This window comes from Delphinus delphis, chromosome 12, assembly GCF_949987515.2.
Source record: "Delphinus delphis chromosome 12, mDelDel1.2, whole genome shotgun sequence".
Lineage (NCBI taxonomy): Eukaryota > Metazoa > Chordata > Mammalia > Artiodactyla > Delphinidae > Delphinus > Delphinus delphis.
Window position 1 is genome coordinate 71,879,739 of NC_082694.2, and position 21,349 is coordinate 71,901,087.

The 21,349-nt window shown below is 41.9% G+C and overlaps 1 protein-coding gene across 6 annotated transcripts in view; it reads right to left on the reverse strand.

Moving 5' to 3' along the window:
* Positions 1-20,523, reverse strand: part of UBXN2A (UBX domain protein 2A) — a 41,108-nt gene extending 20,585 nt beyond the window's left edge. For 2 of the 6 annotated variants that reach the window (XR_009521484.2, XM_060027038.2), the window contains exons 1-2: positions 19,628-19,877; positions 3,369-3,423 (exon numbers count right to left, since the gene is read on the reverse strand). Coding sequence is in view for 5 of the 6 variants with exons in the window: in XM_060027038.2 (XP_059883021.1) it covers positions 3,369-3,409 (41 nt within the window). In the remaining variant the exon portion in view is untranslated. Of the gene's footprint in view, positions 1-3,368; positions 3,424-19,429; positions 19,512-19,627; positions 19,881-20,062; positions 20,323-20,506 lie in introns of those variants that run through there. The other 4 variants (XM_060027037.1, XM_069541286.1, XM_060027035.2 and 1 more) reach the window with 4 other exon arrangements.
* Positions 20,524-21,349: the final 826 nt, after the last annotated feature.

Sequence of the window (21,349 nt, forward strand, 5' to 3'; positions counted from 1 at the left end):
TGCCCCTACTCTTTTTCAATTTATTTATTTATTTATTATTTATTTTTGGCTGCGTTGGGTCTTCATTGCTGAGCATGGGCTTTCTCTAGTTGTGGTGAGTGGGGGCTACTCTCCGTTGCGGTGCACAGGCTTCTCATTGCAGTGGCTTCTCTTGCTGCAGAGCATGGGCTCTAGGCGCGTGGGCTTCAGTGGCTGCGGCACGCGGGCTCGGTAGCTGTGGCTCGCGGGCTGTAGAGCACAGACTCAGTAGTTGTGGTGCACGGACTTAGTTGCTCCTCGGCATGTGGGATCTTCCTGGACCAGGACTCGAACCCGTGTCCCCTGCATTGGCAGGCAGATTCTTAACCACTGTGCCACCAGGGAATCCCCTATTATTATTTTTAAATTTTATTTATTTTATTTTTGGCTGCACTGGGTCTTCATTGTTGCATGCAGGCGTTCTCTAGTTGCAGCGAGTGGGTGCTACTCTTTGTTGCGGTGCACAGGCTTCTCACTGTGGTGGCTTCTCTTGTTGCGGAGCACAAGCTCTAGGCGTGTGGGCTTCAGTAGCTGTGGCGCTTGGGCTCAGTAGCTGTGGCTCACAGGCTCTAGAGCGCAGGCTCAGTAGTTGTGGTGCACAGGCTTAGCTGCTCTGTGGCATGTGGGATTTTCCCCGACCAGGGCTTGAACCTGTGTCCCCTGCACTGGCAGGCAAATTCTTAACCCCTGCACTACCAGGGAAGCCCCTTACTAATTATTTAAATTCAAAGTATTGATACATATTATAACATTATAAAGCTTGAAAACATTATGCTAAATGAAAGAAGCCAGTCACAAAAGACCCCATATTCTATGATTCCACATATATGAAATGCCCAGAATAAGCAAATCTATAGAGACAAATCTATAGAGACAGAGAGTGTATCATTGGTTGTCAGGCGTAAGGCACAGGAGAATGGGGTATGACTGCTAATAGGTATGGGGTTTCTCTTTGGGTGATGTAAATGTTATAAAACTGACTGTGGTAATGGTTTCACAACTCTATGAATGTACTAAAACCCACTTAATTGTATACTTTTTTTTTTTTGGCTGCATTGCACCTTCGTTGCTGCAAGCGGAGGCTACTCTGCGTTGCAGTGCGCAGGCTTCTCCTTGAGGTGGCTTCTCTTGTTGCAGAGCACAGGCTCTAGGCGTGCAGGCTTCAGTAGTTGCAGCACATGGGCTCAGTAGTTGTGGCTCAAGGGCACTAGAGTGCAGGCTCAGTAGTTGTGGCACACGGGCTTAGGTGTTCTGCGGCACGTGGGATCTTCCCGGACCAGGGATCAAACCCCTGTCCCCTTGCATTGGCAGGCGGATTCTTAACCACTGTGCCACCAGGGAAGTCCCTGAATTGTATACTTTAAATGGATGAGTTATATGGTATGTGAATTACATCTCCACAAAACTGTCAGAAGTCCTAAGTTAATCTTACTCTTTAAAATCAGTCATTCAAGGCTTCCCTGGTGGCTCAGTGGTTAAGAATCTGCCTGCCAATGCAGAAGACACGGGTTTGAGCCCTGGTCTGGGAAGATCTCATATGCTGTGGAGCAACTAAGCCCGGGCGCCACAACTACTGAGCCTGCGCTCTAGAGCCTGTGAGCCACGACTACTGAAGCCCACACATGTAGAGCCCGTGCTCTGCAACAAGAGAAGCCACCGCAATGAGAAGCCTGCACACCGCAACAACGAGTAGCCCCCGCTCACTGCAACTAGAGAAAGCCCACGTGCAGCAATGAAGACGCAACACAGCCAAAAAGTAATAAACAAAAAATTTTTTAAAAATTAGTCATTCAACTGGGGCTTCTGTGGTGGCCCAGTGGTTAAAACTCCGTGCTTCCACTGCAGGGGGTACAGGTTGGATCCCTGGTTGGGGAAGTTCTGCAAGCCACAAGGTGCGGCAAAAATAAATAAGTAAATAAGCAAGCCATTCAACTTATTTCTCTGTAGAAAAGAGTTAACATAGCAGGCCTAACTGTTGCTATCCTTTTTACTTTTCTCATGAGAGTATGGAATTTTACTATGTGCCTAGTCCCCAGTATAAACCCTAGGCTCATTTCCAATGAACTTCCCTGGTAGACAACATCTCACACGTGCTATATAACTTATTACTGGAGGAATTAAGTGTGTGTCCTGGTGGCTCCACTGGGCAAGGACTCTTAGAAGCTTATGCCTGGTTTCCCCTGGACTTCACCCTCTTGCAAAGTATCTTTTCATTGCAATAAAGCTTAGTCATTAGTATGACTATTGGCTGAATCCTGTGAATCCTCTAAGCAAATCATCACATCTGGAGGCAGTCTTAGGGGCTCCTGACATAACCTCACAATTATATAGTTAGTATCAGATATTTATATAAAACAGTAAGTACTCTAGTGAAAAAATAATAAATAATATTTGTTCGGTATAGAAAGTGTTCACAAAGTATTTGTAAATACTTACCTGTCTCCTTAAATGGACTATGAATGAAAGATATTTACCTTTTCAAGTATTTAAAACAAAGAACATAATACAAAAATAAATATTCCACTTCAGAGAAGTGAGAATAAAGAATTTTGTATTAATAAGAACGACAGACTTTGCATCTACCATTTATTGGGTGCCTGCTATATGCTAATACGATGCTCAGTGCTTTAAATTGGCTATCTAATTCTTATAAAAACCTTTCAGGTACCTACGTACACCTCCTCCTTTTTATTTCTTATTTTATTTTATTTTTTTTTTGCAGTACGCAAGCCTCTCACCGTTGTGGCCTCTCCTGCCATGGAGCACAGGCTCCGGATGCGCAGGTTCAGCGGCCATGGCTCACGGGCCCAGCCGCTCCACGGCATGTGGGATCTTCCCAGACCGGGGCACGAACCCGTGTCCCCTGCATTGGCAGGCAGACTCTCAACCACTGGGCCACCAGGGAAGCCCAACCTCCTTTTTAGATGAGATACTGAAGCTCAAAGAATCTACCTAAGTTGCTCAAATGCCAGAGAAGTAATGTTAAGACAGAGATGGGATTCAAACCTAGGTTTATCTGATTCCAAAGCCCTTATATTTCCACTATGACTTCAAGATAGTATAACACAAGAGGCTAATGAAGTAATAAATAGTTACTTTAATTTTCCTCTTAAATAACAGAAAGAATATGTGGGCAGAGAGAAATTTAACACTTAAAAAAATTAATCACAAAAAGATTTATAACTTGACTAAAATCCATTTAATGCAGCTATGGAAAAAAAACTTTAAAGTACATTACTATTAGGTATTTAACAGACAATCATAATGAAAACTAAGTCAGTGAAATGTAAAAACAGAGAAAGACGGTAACAAAGGCATTAATAACAAAGAAAATGCATAAATTAACTCACCATTCTTCCTTTATACTTTCAAGATTATCTACTTCTTTCATTCTCTTTTGCCTTACTGTAAAAGTAAAAAGAAAAATAAGGTAAAGTTCTTAATACAGTATTTTAAATAAATTCATTCCAGCGTATGCAGTAAGATTCTTTACCATTAAGTTATTATGTACTCCTAAAGTAGCACTAAAGGGGTCTTAAGAACAAGTGACCTAACTCAAAGCTGTCACTTTCACTTAAAGTAAAGCAATAAAAAGTAAATTTTGGGTTCGGATAATCTGACAAAAGAAAGATTTCATAAAAGTTATGATGAGGGCAATTCCGGGGCGGTCTAGTGGTTAGGACTCTGTGCTTTTACCACCAAGGGCCCATGTTCAATCACTGGTTGGGAAACTAAGATCCTGCAAGTGCTCGCGGCCAAAAAAATTTATGATGAAAAATAATGTATGCTTTGGTTTAATAACAAACAAAAGTGAATGTAAACATTTCACTCAATCTCCAATAGTAACAAAATATCAAATCAATATAAACTCATTCTTTTTTTCCAATGTAGATGATTTTTGTCAAAATTTCTTTAAAACATCTTTATTAGAGTATAATTGCTTTACAATGGTATGTTAGTTTCTGCTTTATAACTAAGAGTATCAGTTATACATATACATATGTCCCCATATCTCTTCCCTCTTGCATCTCCCTCCCTCCCACCCTCCCTATCCCACCCCTCTAGGTGGTCACACAGCACCGAGCTGATCTCCCTGTGCTATGCAGCTGCTTCCCACTAGCTATCTGTTTTACGTTTGGTAGTGTATATATGTCCATGCCACTCTCTCACTTTGTCCCAGCTTACCCTTCCTCCTCCCCATATCCTCAAGTCCATTCTCTAGTAGGTCTGCAGAGTCTGTCACACAGAGTGAAGTAAGTCAGAAAGAGACAAACAAATACCGTATGCTAACACATATATATGGAATCTAAAAAAAAAACAGAAAAAAAAAAAAAGACCAAAAAATGGTCAGAAGAACCTAGGGGCAAAACGGGAATAAAACAGAGCTCCTCCACAACAAGAGGAGCAACCTCAATGAGAAGCCCACGCACAGCAACAAAGACCCAATGCAGCCAAAAATAAATTAATCAATTTTTTTAAAAATGGAGAGAAGCAAGGGTGAAAAGTTATTTTTGGGGGGGTAAAAAACTGGATTATTTTCTCTCTTTCCCAAACTTTCTGCAATACTCTTGCCCTTACAACAAAAATAATATAAGAAATAAGGAAACAAATGGATGTTTAAAAGAGTCCAAGCCATCTGCCCTTTGAGAGGTCCTGAAAGCAATGACAGACTAGAAGCAATAAGCATACCAAAAGCCTACATCTTGGCTTCTAAATATAATTTTCCAAGAAAAGGAATCATGGCTCCTTAGAGAAAAGGCTGATTCCAGGGCTGGGAGAGAGAAAGAACAAATGAGCCCGAAATATCTTGCACCAGAAAGTAAGACGGTGCTCAATGAATAATGAAGACATATCAAAAGGACACTGAAGCCACCTGAAGGGGTTCCCACTGGACAAGTCTGGGAAATGGAACATCAAAGTAAATAATGATACTAATGGATTATAACTCACTGAATAAAACAGAAACCCATGAGGAGTCCATACTATTAGATCTTAAAAAAATCAGGAAAAGATGGACTTGTAAATAAATTCAACAGTCATATGGAATCACCATTACCAAGATAAATTCCAGATATATCCAAGATCTAAAATTTAAAAATTGAACCTGAGGGTGATGTCAGCAAAATGAAAGAATAGGCAGCTCCAAGCTCCTGTCCCCACAGAAACATTGAAAAACAAGCAGAAACTATTAGAACCAACTTAGAACTCTGGAAAGTAGTCAAAGGTTTACAGCTATCAAGCAAATGATGAATCAAGAAAAATACAACTTAAAAACAGCAGGGAAAACAAACCAATTCAAAACTGGGCAAAGGATGTGAACAGACATTTCTCCAAAGAAGAAATATGAGTAGACAATAAGCACATGAACAGGATGCTCAACATCACTAGTCACAATGAGATACCACTTTATACACATCATAATAGCTATTATTTAATAAAACAAAAATAATAAGTGCTGACAGGGATGTGGAGAAATTAGAACACCGGAATATTGCTGGTGGAAATGTAAAACGGTACAGCTGCTGTAGAAAAGGATTTGGTGGTTGAGGCATTATTCACAATAGCCAAGAAGTGGAAATAATCCAGATGTCCATCAACAGATGAATGTCTCAACAAAATGTGGTATATACATATAATGGAATATTAATTAGCCGTAAAAAGGAATGAAGTTTTGATACATACTACAACACGAATAAACCTTGAAAATATTAAGTGAATTAAGTCAAACACAAAAGGACAAATACTGCATGATTCTAGTTACATTCATATTTCATACAAAGCAAATTCATAGAGATAGAGAAGTAAAATAGAGGTTTTTAGGGACTGGGAGAAGAGAGGAATGTGGAATTACTGCATAACGGGCACAGAGTTTCTGTTTGGGACCATGAAGAAGTCTTGGAAATGGACAGTGGTAATGGTTACACACCATTGTGAATATTATTAATGCTGCTGAATTGTACACTTAAAATTGGTTAAGATGGCAAATTTTATGTTATATATGTATGTATTTTACCACAATAAAAAAAACTTTAAAAAAAAGGCAAACTTTTTTTTTTTTTTGTGGTAGGGGGGCCTCTCACTGTTGTGGCCTCTCCCGTTGCGGAGCACAGGCTCCGGATGCGCAGGCTCAGTGGCCGTGGCTCACAGGCCTAGCTGTTCTGCAGCATGTGGGATCCTCCCGGACCGGGGCACGAACCCGTGTCCCCTGCATCGGCAGGCGGACTCTCAACCACTGCGCCACCAGGGAAGCCCAGCAGGTGGATTCTTAACCACTGCACCACCAGAGAAGCCCCTGTCCATGTTATATTCAGAATCGAGTCCAGTTCCACACTGAGGTCTCTTTTCCCCTATCACAATAGTTCCTGAACATAATCTGGTTTCACTGATTTAACTGCTGTCCAGCTCTGTTTCTTCTTTGACATGTATACCTAGAAATCCCATTATCTAAAAATCCATCCCAATGATACTTTAGCAAAAGTATAAAAAGGTGAATACACTACACTATTCACTGTAGTATTATTTACAGCATTGATTGTAACAGCAAAGCCTGTAAAAAGCCTCAACTTGTCCATTAATAGGACTTCTTTTTTTTTTTTTTTTTTTTTTTTTTTGCGGTACGCAGGCCCCTCACTGCCGCGGCCTCCCCCGCCTAGGAGCACAGGCTCTGGACGCGCAGGCCCAGCGGCCATGGCCAACGGGCCCAGCCGCTCCGCGGCATGCGGGATCCTCCTGGACCGGGGCTCAACCTGCGTCCCCTTCATCGGCAGGCAGACTCCCAACCACTGCGCCACCAGGGAAGCCCCTAACAGGGACTTCTTGAATAAACTATGGTAAATCCACACAGTGGGATGTGCTGTTAAGTGAAAAAAGCAAAATGGAGAAAAATATGTATGATATGGTACTGTTTATCTAAGAAAGAGGTGAACATGAATATATGTATATTTGTTTACATTAGGAAAAAATGAAAAAGTAAACCAAAAAATAAATAATAAGGTTACTTATAAAGTGGGAGAGAGTGCACTGGGTGAAGGGAGTAAGGGCAGAAGCTGGATTTCTCTGAATGTATCTTGTTTTTTAGATCAACTTTGGACCCATGTAAATATTTTATGTACTTATAAAACAAAGTTAAACTTTAAAAAAGCAATCCCTAAAAACTGAAAGTAAAAATGAAACGAATTAACTGAACTGACAGAGAGGAATTATTTCACGTAAATTTAAAACATGGTAATTTTACCATATATCCTAGTGGGATGAACCCAAAGAGGAAAAATGAAGTTTCTAGTAGTCATATTATTAGCAATAATATATTAGTATTGTTTATATGAAAAGTATGGTATAAAGATAAAGCAGTGGGTCTCAACCAGGAGGCAATAGTGCCCCTAAGAAGATATCTGGCAATGGCCGGAGGCATTTTTGGGCTGTCACAACAACTGAGGTGGAGGGTGCTACTGGTATCTAGTAGATGAGGTTAGGGATGCTGCTGAAAATCCTACAGTGCACAAGACAGCCCCCACAAGAAAGTATTGCCCAAAATGTTAACAGTGTTGAAGTTGAGAGACGCTGAGATAAAGCAAAGAAGTAATTATGATCTGTCCCTAAAAACCAAGATTTTTTTTCAGAGTAAGAGTAAAGAGATAGAAATATAAAAATCAAAGAAGCCAAGCAAAAATCCTGTAATTCTATATTTTAAATCAGAAACATCATTATGAACATCATCATTTCTCTTAAGAAAATACATAGTAGCTCTGTCCACTGAAAAGGCCAAAAAGCAATAAGCAATCAGACAACAATGAGCACAGCACACCTACCGCCCAGATTTGTGGTCTCCAGATACTATTTCCCACCAAAAGGAATCAGTTTCTTAGAGAAATGGCTGTCTCCAGGTCTGGGGCAAGAAATATGCACTTTATGCCTTGTATTGACATCTTGGATTAATGTCAAAAGGAATCAGAAGTTGGGAATTCCCTGGCAGCCCACAGGTTAGGACTCGATGCTTTCACTGCGGGGGCCTGGGTTCGATCCCTGGTCAGGGAACTAGGATCTCCCAGGCTGCGAGGCACAGCCAGAAAAAACAAAACAAAATGAAAGAAAGGATTCAGAAGTCAGTTTGAAAAGGCTACCATTGGTGAAAGATGGGACTGAAAAACAGCTACATGAATTGAAACACATCAAGTACAAGTTCATATTGATACTCATTAAAACACAGAAACTCATTCACTGGTCATCTTTCCAGAACAGTAGGGTACCAACTTATTTTGAAAACTGGCAAATAAGGGAAAGAATCAAGTATTCATCCTGCCTTTCCTGTATGAACTAACTCAGAGTAATCAAAGAGTTAATAAAAGAAGTTTCCTTTATAAATGAATTCAGCTAAATGAAGGTTTATAGAATTAGAGTATCTCCAATTTGCAACCCCTAATGCAAACAGACCTAGGCAATGATATCAATGGCTGCTAACATCACACAAAGAAAACAGACATAAATATATGCCTCAGTGTGAAAGCTCAAACTACCACGTGTGAAGCCTTCTTTCTAAAAATGAAACTGAATCCATTCAAGCCTCTAGGTCTAAACATCAGATTACAGGAAATATAGGGCACAGAGGAACATGATCAGATGACATCACAGGGACACAATCAACAAAATCCAGAACTCGGGAAATTCTTCAGGAGAAATGATCCATTTTCAATATATATATTACCAGGGAGAAAAAAGAAGTAGAAATAATCTTTTTAAATATTTAAGAGATATATCAATTAATTACAACATATGGACCATATTTATGTTATTATTTAAAGAAACTAAATGGAAAAAAGCTATGAATCAGGAACATTTGAACACTGGATGGATATCTGATGATATGTGGAGTAATTGTTAATTTTAAAGGTGTGACAATGGGATTGTAGCTTTTTAATAAATTTATTTTTTTGTATATATTTTTATTTTTGCCTGCGTTGGGTCTTCTTTGCTGCGCACGAGCTTTCTCTAGTTGCAGTGAGCAGGGGCTCCTCTTCGTTGCGGTGTGTGGGCTTCTCATTGCGGTAGCTTCTCTTGTTGCGGAGCACGAGCTCTAGGCATGCACGGGCTTCAGTAGTTGTGGCATGTGGGCTCAGTAGTTGTGGCTCGCAGGCTCTAGAGTGCAGGCTCAACAGTTGTGGCGCACGGGCTTAGTTGCTCCGCGGCATGTGGGTTCTTCCCGGACCAGGGCTCGAACCCATGTCCCCTGCATTAGCAGGTGAATTCTTAACCACTGACCCACCAGGCAAGTCCCCTGTAGCTTTCTAAAGTACTTGTTTTAGGGACTTCCCTGGCAGTCAAGTGGTTAAGACTCCGTGCTTCCACTGCAGGAGGCATGGGTTCGATCCCTGGTCAGGGAACTAAGATCCTGAATGCTGTGTGGTGAGGTCAAAAATAAATAAATAAAGTATTTGTTTTAGCTACATACTGAAATATCTAGATGAAATCCAATAACTAGAATTTGCTGCAAAATAATCAAGTGGAGTGAGAAGTGGAGGGAGTATAATTGAAACCAAAATGGCTATGACTTGATAATTAGTGAAGCTGGGTAATGAGTATACATGGGAGTTTACTATTCTCCACATTTTTATATATGTTTGAAATTTTCATAATAAAAATTGGGATAAAAGAACTATCTTAAAATATATACATGTAGAGTTGTACAATGTCATTTCATTAGCTTCTTAAAAGGCAGTACTTTTGCTCTATCAGTAATGTGAAGTGGGGAAAAGTACTATGAACTCATATTTAAAGTGATGAACATGAGAAATAGATTGATCATGTTTAAGATAAAGATACATCTGTTTTAAGACAACCAAAGAGCTTCATAAGACATCTGGTTGACTCACAGCTTGAAGGCAATGTGGGCACAGAGAGAAATTTTAGCAGCACACGGATGTGCGATGTGAAGTCAAACACAGACAATAGTTATAAGCTGCCTATTGCACAATTAAAGTTATCACTTGTCAACATTCAAGGTAGGAAATTCAGATCTGTTCTGTGTAACCTGGAATGTCTGGTTATTAAAGGAAAACACAACCAAACTGATTATAGAGAGAAAAGTACAATGCTTTAGTAAACCTATATAGTTATAATTTGTAACTAGACTTTTAAGTCACCCAAACAAGATTACAATTACTTTTTATACGTGCTTAAAACAAACAGTTAAGAGAATGTTACTATTAGGTCATGATAGACTGTTTATGATAATCAAGGTCCCAGAATCTACTCTACAGATTTAAAACTAAAGAAAAACACTTTTGGAATTCCCTGGCAGTCCAGTGGTTATGACTCCACACTTCCAATGCAGGGGGAGCAGGTTCGATCCCTGATCAGGGAACTAAAATCCCATATGCCGTGCGGTGCGGCCAAAATAAAAGAAAAATAAAGAAAAACACTTTACCAAAAAGAAGATATAATCAAGCTAGACATCTCCAGAAAGCATTAAAAATATTTCAACTCTCAAACAGACTATATCAAATACGTTTCTTAAATTCTCTCTGGAGAATATGTATATAAAAAAGCAAATACCTCTATTTAAAAATATAAGTATTAAAAAATGTAAGTATTAAGCATATTTAAAGAGGGCAGACCTGCTCAGTAATAGCCACTGAAGATCCACCAGATCCATTTCAAAGCAATGAGAAACAGAAAATGGGCACTAGAAGTAGTAGCATACTGCTCCCACTTAAAAGTCTCCAAAGTATCTGGAGGTGGATTTAATCTGGGTAACTGAGGATCCAGCAGCAGCCTTTCACCAGACAACATCAGTCTGAATGATCTTAGGTCCTGACTTCCATTCCAGTTTCCTGCTGCTAATGGAACTGGGCTCATAACCACAGCCAATTTGGCTGGAGCACTAATTCCCACTTAGCATCTGTTTTGCTAGGAATGAAAGTAGGATAGTAGAGTCTGCTCTGGAAAATATAATTGAAAACTGTTTTAAATGCTTCTATTGTCTTCATTACGAATTGAACATAAACTGTTAGTGAATTTATTTCTTAGCCTTTTTGTAACAAAATTGTGAGCAATTCTCAAAGACAAGGAGAAACTGAAAGGAAGGAAAAATGAGGAAATGCAATGAGGCAGAGGAGTCAGTACCCAACATAAGGTGGGGGAGGGCACCTTCAGCAGCACCCCCAACAAGAACTTCACAGGCTGCCTTTTAGCCTTTCAGCTAGCTTTTGGGTAGGAGTTACTAGAGCCACATCCGAGAAGATGGCATCCAACAATCAAGGCAACTTGGATGTCTTTATTGTCTCAAGTGGGTATTTTGTATTTATAAAGACTTCTTAATCCCACCTGTACTGCTCTTCAAAATTATTCCCTAGACTTAAAAAATGAAAACAGGGCTTCCCTGGTGGTGCAGTGGTTGACAGTCCGCCTGCCGATGCAGGGGACATGGGTTCGTGCCCCGGTCCGGGAATATCCCACATGCCGCGGAGCGGCTGGGCCCGTGAGCCATGGCCGCTGAGCCTGCCCGTCCGGAGCCTGTGCTCCGCAAAGGGAGAAAGAAAACAGACTATTATTTCATCCAAAGAATTTTACTCAATATTTATTAAATGTAAGGCACTGGATTAAGCTTTAGATTTACAAAGTATCAATAATAAATCAGAGAAGGGGGGAGATATTTTTTTAAATATCAAAAATGTATAACACCTTAAATGGGTTACACAATTAGATAAACTGTATGCTTTAAAAATGCAACCATTAAAGCTGATTGTTAAATATAAGATACAGCACTGTCAATGTCCTTTTGAGTTTGCAAGTGCTTATTACATTTATTAGATAAATATAATTATGTCATCTCTGGGCCAAGGATAAATCTGAGGTCCAAAGGGAAAAAAAATAGTGTATATATTTGTTTCTGGTATGGAAAAAACTTAGCTAAAGCCATTAAAAGAATGTGAAAAGGAAAAGGGGATAAGCATTGTCGACGTAAAAAAATGCACAATGTGAGAGTTTGTCTTTTTTTTTTTTTTTTTGCGGTACACGGGCCTCTCACTGCTGTGGCCTCTCCTGTTGAAGAGCACAGGCTCCGGACGCGCAGGCTCAGCGGCCATGGCTCACGGGCCCAGCCGCTCCGCGGCATGTGGGATCCTCCCGGACCGGGGCAGAAACCCGCGTCCCCTGCATCGGCAGGCGGACTCTCAACCACTGCGCCACCAGGGAAGCCCGAGAGCTTTAAGTTTTATTTGGGGCAAAATAAGGACTGCAGCCCAGGAGACAGCATCCCAGGTAGCTCTGAGAAACTGCTCCAAAGAGGTAGGGGGGGAATGTCAGTATATATGTGATTTTGGTGAAGGGGGAGTATATGCAATCCAGCAGACTTTTTTGCGGAAGGTTTCTGCTAGTCACGAAGATTAGATGTCACCATGAAGGATTTTAGTGTTTTTCTAGATATTAGGAGATAACAAGAATTGGGCTCATAAAATCAGCTCCTGAAAATATCTAACGATATATCTGAAGACCTGTTCTGCCAGTTTTTCCTGGAGCACAGAGTGCCTCATTTCTGGTCTCTACCCTGAACTCCTTTCAGGGGGTGTTGAAAATCAGCAGCTGCAGCAGCACATGATTTAGTCCTTGTAGAGGTAGATGGCAAGTGCCAATGGAAAATGCCAATTTGTAGCTAACAGCATAATCGAGCTAAAACAGTTATCTATCCTAACAGCAATACAAAACGCAATGTTCAAAATTAATAACTCAAAACACATACTGGTCAGAAATACGGCTGTAAATTACATAAGAAACAGCTATGACTTCAAAGCAGTTGTCTTTAGGGAAACGGAGTGGGAGCACTTTTAGTTTTAAGTCTTCTGACACTACATACTTGCCTTTTAAACTATATATTGTTTTGATTTTTTAAAAATTTAAAAACCAGAAAACCAACTGAAAGTATATTCAGAAAGCCAGAATTTCATGGTTTTCTCCTAAGACCTTGTCCTTCAAATCTCATATTTCTAAAACTATTTAATTGCTTCACTTAAGAATTACTTCCTTTTTGGGAATTCCCTGGCAGTCCAGTGGTTAGGACTCGGCACTTTCACTGACGTGGGCCCAGGTTCAATCCCTGGTCAGGGAACTAAGATCCCACAAGCCGCACGGTGCGGCCAAAAAAATAAAAATAAAAAATAGGGGCTTCCCTGGTGGCGCAGTGGTTGGGAGTCCATCTGCCGATGCAGGGGACGTGGGTTCGTGCCCCGGTCCGGGAGGATCCTGCATGCCGCGGAGCAGCTAGGCCCGTGGGCCATGGCCGCTGAGCCTGCGTGTCCGGAGCCTGTGCCCACAACGGGAGAGGCCACAACAGTGAGAGGCCCGCGTACCGCAAAAAAAAAAAAAAAAAAAAAAAAAATATATATATATATATATATATATATATATAAAATGTATATTTATTCAGCTCCTACTATATACCAGGCATGATTCTAGGTGGTGCTTGGGATACATACTGAATAAAACAGATCCCGGCCCCTGTGGACATTACATTCTGGTGGTGCTGTTTGCTTTTCAGTTGACAGTTTTCCAACATTACTTTCAACTACTCTAAAATAATCCTTTAGTTTAGATATGATCCTGACTGTCTCATAAACATAACATGTTCACTCCACTTCTTTGTTCACACTGTAACCACCCTTCTGATTTTGGACACAGGCAGCAGTAAGCGGCAGCTTGCAGCAAGCAGTAGCAGGAAGCAAGATCTTAGTTCCGGGACAGGGAGACCTAACCACTGGACCACAGGGGCCAGCAGCTAGGGCCTGGGTCCCTGTTTCCTACCTGCCTTATCAGGAAAGAATTCAGGCAAGGAGGCAAAAGGTAAAGAGAAAAGCAAGAAGTTTATTGGAAAAACAAAGTACATGCGGAAAGACGCATGGGCAAACTCAGAGAAGAGTCGCACCCTCGGGAAGTTTAAATCCTTTATAAGGGGGCAGTCTTCCAGGTCTTTGTCTTCTTTTGACCAATAGTAGTGTTTTGAGCCCATGCCTAATTTGCTTCTGGACCCTCCCCTGGATGCGCACGCACCCCTAAGTTAAGGTGGAGCCCACCAAGAAGGCCTCTGGGAGGAGATAGCAGGACTTACTATGGTCTGGCATCCCCTGCCTTTTTGACCCCATGAAGGCTTTTGCACATGCGTAATGTCTCCCTTGTCCCAAGGATGGGAAGTGTATGACCTCTTGATCCTTTAATAGGGTTTAGTCCCACTCTGTCCCTGCCATAAAAATGCCCAATGTCTGGTTATTTACCCTATTCCTGTTGCTGGTTTTTATAACGAGGTGCAGATCTTGAAATATAGACAGGAGTCCGGTCATAAATATGTAGTCCTGGAGCCCGTTTGTCTCTTGCTTCAGGAAGTGTAAACAGGGGGCTGGTAATGAATATCCAGCTTGGAGCCCATCTTCTTCTCACCCCAGGAGGTATGAACAGGAGGCCAGTTGTAAACGCCTAGCCTGGAGCCCATCTATCTCCAGCCTCACTTCCAGGCATTCAAATCTAAATTATCCTTCAAGTCCCAGCTCAAGATCTACTTCTACTGTAAAGGTGAAATAGTAAACACTTACTAGTAATCCTCTCCTAAAGCATTTAGATTTCTGGCATTTAAATCATATTGTCTGATATTATTTACTATTGTTTCTTTTAGCTCTACTAGATCCAAGATCCTTGAAGACAGGTATCACAACTTACACATTTCCTGTTTCTTCCGTAGTGCTTAGCAAGTGCAAAACAAGGACTAGCCATCCTTAGAGTATCTCACTATGTTTCCTGTTAATAGATTATTGTTCTCTAGCAAATTACTAATGTTTTTCATCATTTCGTAGCTATAAGCTACTGATAATTGTTTTTACTTGTTTCATGACAGCAAAAGAATGAAGAACAGACCCTGGATTCAAAGTATCCTGTACTGGAATACTGGCTACATCATTTTGTTTGTTTGTTTGTTTGTTTTTGTGGCTACATCATTTTTGAGCTTAAGTGTTGTTATTTAACTTCTCTAAGTCCTAGTTGCCTAACTTGTAACTTGGAAATAATTATCCTCCTAAGAAGGTTGTTTTGAGAACAAAAGAAATACAATAATGTTATGCTCCCTTCTCTTTTCCCAGCCCACAATCATAACCTCTGTTACAAGGACTTATGGTAAGAAAACACCTTCAGACTTAAGTCTCAAAAGTTTTAATTTGGGGACTTCCCTGGTGGTCCAGTGGTAAAGAATCTGCCTTCCAATGCAGGGGACATGGGTTCAATCCCTTGTCAGGAAACTAAGATACCACATGCCGCGAGGCAACTAAGCCCACGTGCCACTACTGTGCTCGTGCATCTCAATGAGAGAGCCCACATGCCCTGGAGCCTGTGCGCCACAACCAGAGAGAGAAAACCTGCATGCCATAACTGGAGAGAAGCCCGTGCGCTGCAACTAGAGAGAAACCTGAGCAGACCTGCGCTGTATCGAAAAGGATCCCGCATGCCTCAACAAAGATCCCGTGTGCCACAACTAAGACCTGACGCAGCCAAAAAAAAATTAAGGAAAATAAATAAAAACTCAAAAAAAGAACTAAAAAAAATTTTTTTAATAATAATTTTTTAAAAGTTTTAATTTTGACATGGCTATGAAATTTTACTTTTGATTTCACTAATTAAACAACATTTGTATATTTACTGAACCTCCCACCACTGTGTATAAAGCACTGGTTTACAACTAATGATAGGAGAGTCAATAGGACAGACACAGTATCTATCACCAGGGAGTTTACAGACTAACAAGGAAAAACATACTGAATGTTTATCCTTGGCATAGAATTATGAAGTAAAAACTCATTCTATAATGGACATAAAGTCACCATTATTTTAGGTATTTCCTACCATAAATCAGTAATATGGAAATGGACCACGTAAAATTTGTATCTATTGAGTGTCTACAATCATCAGTCATGTGACACGAATGAACCTAAGTCGTTGTGTACTGTATGTAGAGAATAAAGAAGCCATCTGACAAATATCTTAGTTACCAGTATGAGGCTGGGCATCAGAATGGACAGATGAACAGAATTTCCTTCATTTTGCTTCAGTTTACTTCTAATCAGTACCACTACCATCTTACATTTGTACTGTACATCCGTTTACTCAACACCTTCTCAAATATTATCTCACTTACTCCCAACAACTGCAGTAATAAAATCAGTCAGGAACCAGAGTAGACTGAGCTTTTTGGAACATATCGATCGACTGAAAGGAAAATTCAGTCAAAATAGATTTAGACTACTAAGAAATGTAGTCTTTTAAATGTATACATTAAAATTTGAAAGAAAAACTTGCATATTACAAATTTTACTTATTTTTATAAACATACACTATGGGCTATTTTAAGATTATGGATTTACATCAAGATATTATGCCACTAGGCCTGCTATGTAGAAGCTGAAGTTTCTCTTTAAAGAAACCATTGGATCACCTTTCAGTTACATCTTCTATGGAATAGGATTAGGCTTCCAAGAGCAAACTATGGGAGCATCAGATCAAACACTTTAAAAGACAGTTTATTTGTATATTTTGTGAATTCTAGTTTATTAACTATTATGTATACAACAAAAAAATGAAATCTTTTGGGAAGTTTCAGCTTATCTTAGCTGTAATTGCAGTAATGAAGAAAATACATTTTTGTTGTCTTCTAGAAAAAATTGTTAATAAGGGAGTTATATGCTCCCAAAGACCAAAGTATAGTGACAAAAGTAATTTAAATGAGAAAATCCTAGAAGGTGAAATTTCTGCAGAAACTGTTAAGGTTGCTGAGTCAGCCATCCTCTTGACACCAAGATGTTCGCATTTCAGAATGGGCTCCATACTGAAATGTTATTTACCTTGCAAAACCCATCTCAAATACAATCTCAAGAAAACCTTCCATAATTCCTCCAAAAGGCATGAATATAGAATTGCTAACACAGCAAGGAGAGATCAGTTATGTACTCTTGGTGTTACTGAGTCCAAGCTCGCTCTGCTTGCCACACAACTGGCCAAAATCGGAGACGAGGTGCTGAGGCAAGGAATACGACTTTATTCGGAAAGCCGGAAGACCAAGAAGGTGGCAGATAAGTGTCTCTGAAAAACCATCTTCCAGGGGTGTGGATGCCAGTTTCTTTTATAGCACAGAGAGGGGGAGGAGATGAGGAAGTAAAGTAAAAAGGCCATAAGTTTTGCAAATATCCCCTGGAATGGCCAGCCTGGAGGAGAGGATGTGTTAATTTCTTCTTTCTTGTGGCCATCCACAGGTGGAACAGGGTCCAGATGTTTCCCTGAACAAAGTCACTTTGGTTTAACCTTCAGGCAGAGGGTCAGGGTTCCCCCAGGCAGGGCGTTATGTATACACACTATCCTTTTAGTGAACAAAAGCAGCAGAAAGCAAAGGTTACAGAAACGGATCCAACATGGAGTCCAATTTGGCTCTTCCCTGTTACATTAGAATTTCCCCCACCATCACAGCCACAAACCTAGTCCCAGCGACCATCTCTGGGTGGTTTCCCCACATCCATTCTTGTCCCCATTCAATTCAGTGTCTACACAGGAGTCAGGGTGACCTTTTTGATTAATATACAAATTTGACTGTGTGACTTCCTTGCTTAAAATCTTTCAGGGACCTTCCACTACTCTTCAAATAAAGTCTAAATCCTTTGGATAACATGACAGGGGAGTTCACTGCAATGTCCTCTCACTACATTTGAGTGGTTTGAAAACTTCCCTATAAAAGTTTAAAGAAAGAAAAGAAAAAGCTGGTCCTAAATCCTTAACATTGTTTAAAAGGCCCCACATCATCTCTGGGGCCCTAACCACAGCCCCCTTTCGCTTTCCACACTCTTTCCAACTGCTCTGACCTTCAGTTCCCAAAACCTTCCCAAGCCTCTGTGGAACGGATTTCCTTTACCTGGACCTTTCTTCCCTCATTTGGGAGTCACCTTCATCTAATTCCTACTTACCCGGAATATCTTGAGTGCAAAGATTACTTTTCCTAGGGAAACTTTAACTGATTTCTTCAGCTGGGATATGTACCCCAATTATATGCTCACAACACCCTACATTCTTCCTTTTTAGCTTCTAAGTAGACTGGCATTCACTTGTGTGGTTACTTGTGTCCTCCAATGACAATGTAAAGTCTTTAAAAGCAAAAAACTATAATGGTCACCATCATATCGTTAGTACTCAGCACACAACAGGTACTAAAAACACTCGGATGATAAACTAGGTAATTAACATTAAATATTAAGTAATTAAAGTATGCATGTAAAGTATTTACCACACGCAGGGCTAAGAGTCAGAGCTCAACGCGTTGTAGTTTTTGCCTTGCATCACTGTTTGTGTGCTTAATCACTCCCGCCATCCTGCACATAATTCTTATTCATTTTTGGATTCCATCAGTGCCTCGCTCTAACTTCAGTGTTACACATACGTGCTCAACATTCAGTGGATTTAACTGCTTTTTAAATCAATATGACTTTCAGCATATTTACACATAAGACACATCAACTTTTAAAGTTTCCCATTAAAACTAAAGTATCAATATAATTAAAAACCTTATCAACAGTCCAAAAACACACTTGAGCTATGACTACGAAGTGAAGAAGCTGGTTTTCACGTCGCTTATACAATCTGTCACACTTTACAATTCCACATTGACATAAACACAGACTGTCAATTTCCTATCTTTATTATTACTTTTTTTTTTTTTTTTTTTTTTGCGGTACGCGGGCCTCTCACTGTTGTGGCCTCTCCCGTTGCGGAGCACAGGCTCCGGACGCGCAGGCTCAGCGGCCACGGCTCACGGGCCCAGCCGCTCCGCGGCATGTGGGATCTTCCAGGACCGGGGCACGAACCCGTGTCCCCTGCATCGGCAGGCGGACTCTCAACCACTGCGCCACCAGGGAAGCCCTACTATTACTTCTTTTAAATTTATTTTTTTGGTCGCCTTTCAGCATGCGGGATGTTAGTTCCCCCGACTAGAGGAGGAACCCGCGCCCCTGAAAGGGAAGCGCGGAATCTTAACCACTGGACCGCCAGGGAAGTCCCACCTGTCTTTATTTTCTGTGATCTCGAATAAGTACGAAGGAAGCAACGCTGGATGCCACACTAACGTTCGTCATTGCTAACAAGTAACAAACTGCAAATAAAAATCGGACACAGAAAAAAAGAAATTAAATATAAAAACAGAGACCATCTAGCCTACAAAAGTGAGCTGCGGGAGGCAGCTAATGAAGTTACCGAAGAAATGTCCACCCCAAACAGACATGCTCTGGATTTCTGTACTGCACTTCTGCATTTTGAGATTAGAGAACTCGAAGTTTCCGAGCGCTCGCAGAGAGAGAAAACCACCGTGGCGCTTTCCCGGAGTCCGCCGCTCGGGAAAGCCGCGCCTCACCTGCGATGACCAGGAGTCCCGCCCCGGCCGTCGCGCGACTGTGCCCTTTCGGGGTCACAGACGCGAGCACCGAAACCGAGACAAAGACCGGGTGCGGCGACTCGGCCCGACCCAACGACCGCCACCGCCCCGCCCGGGAAACGCCCGCCCACCCCCGGCGGCCGGCCCAGGAGCGCGGCGCGGCCCCAGGAAACTCACCTCCGGGCGCGGCCGCTGGAGGGGGCCCCGCCGCGCCGTCGCCTCGCGGCCTCGTCCTCAATTCGCTCAGGGACCGCGGGCGCCGCCGCCGCCGCGCCGCCGCCCCTCACACTGGGAGCACTACTGTCCCCAGACCCTCTCAAGCTCGGCTGCCGCGCCGCTGCAACCCTGCGCGCCTCCCTCGGTCACTGCCGCCCGGCGCCGAGGACGCGCCGAGGCCGGCTCTGCGCAAACCCGAGAGCGCGCGCGGGGCCGCGGGGGCCGCGCGGGGGCGCGCGGGGGCGGGGCTGGCGGCGGCGGCCGCTTCGGGCCGCAGCGTTACCCGCGCGAATGGCGGCCGCCGCTTTCTTCCCGTGGGCGCTGCTGCTCCTTGCCTCTTCACCCGACGCGGGAAATGCAGAGAGCCACCTACCTGAGAACCCAGCATCAACTTACCTCCGTACGTCGTCAGCCGCTGATTGAATCCGTGGAGAGATTTACCTGCATTCTGACCATGTTGAACTTCACCTGAGACCTGTGATTCTGGAAAGCGAAGGTTAAAAAAAAATTCTCCCATCCTTTCATGCCCCTGAAAGGGCTGACAGCAAGGAAGAAACCACCCTTCCCCACGTGGTTTAGATAAGACTCAGGGATGCCCCCTTGTTTACCTATGACAAGGTCAGACATAGACCCTCCAAATGCCCTTTTTTTTTTTTTGCCTCATAAATGATTCGCTTTACTTATTGTTCTCACTGACCAATCTGGACAAAATACCAGCTACCTTGTTTTGACCAAACTTAAGCTTCTCTCCTTCCTCCAGGCTCCTAAACTTTGACCCACCCTCATCCTGATCCAGCGTACAAGCCCTCCTTCACCGTCACTCCTGAAAAATAGGCTGACCTCCATGTAAACCACTCTGATCTGCCACGCGATCACTGCCACCTCCACCCACCCATTCCACTGTGCCCCACACCCAGTTCTTTGTAGCCTTTGTTCGCTCCTCCCTATACAAGAAGGGCCATTTTCTGTCTGACCTTGGAGACAGTTGCAGACTTCACGGTCATAGCCTTGCCCTGTAGCGATGGTTGTTGCCTCATCCCCCAAACCCCATTGCAGTAGTTCCTTTTCCTCTTCTTGGAATAAACCTTTCCAATAAAGTCTCTCTTTATCTAAATCCAGGATTTTTTTTTTGACAATTGAACATTCTCCCCATTGTAATTGTCCTCCAGCCTTATTTCAGTAGTCTTCCCCCTCCCCCCAATAATCCTTTCAAATATAATCTCTATTTCATATTTGTTTTTACGTGACAGTTTTTTTTTTACATAAATACTTGGACAAAACATTTATTATTGTAAACTAAGGGACATTTGTTACAGCAGGAATATTCTACTGGGTTAGGCAGTTCAGTGAAAGGTGCATCCTTTGTTCCTTTGTTCCTCCCTCCCTCCCTTCCTTCCTATTTCTTTCTGTCTCTATCTCTCTCTCTCCCTTTCTATCTCTCTCCCTCTCTATCTTTTTCTTCCTTTTTTCCTTTTTTTTAAAAAATAAATCTTGGAATATACTTGCTTCACAATACTGTGTTAGTTTCTGTTGCACAACAAAGGAAATCAGCCATATGCATACACATGTCCCCATATTGCCTCCCTTCCAGCCTCCCTATCCCACCCCTCTAGGGCATCGCACAGAGCCCATCTCCCTTTTACTTGATAGTTTTTAGTGCTGGAATTCAGATTGATACTGGGC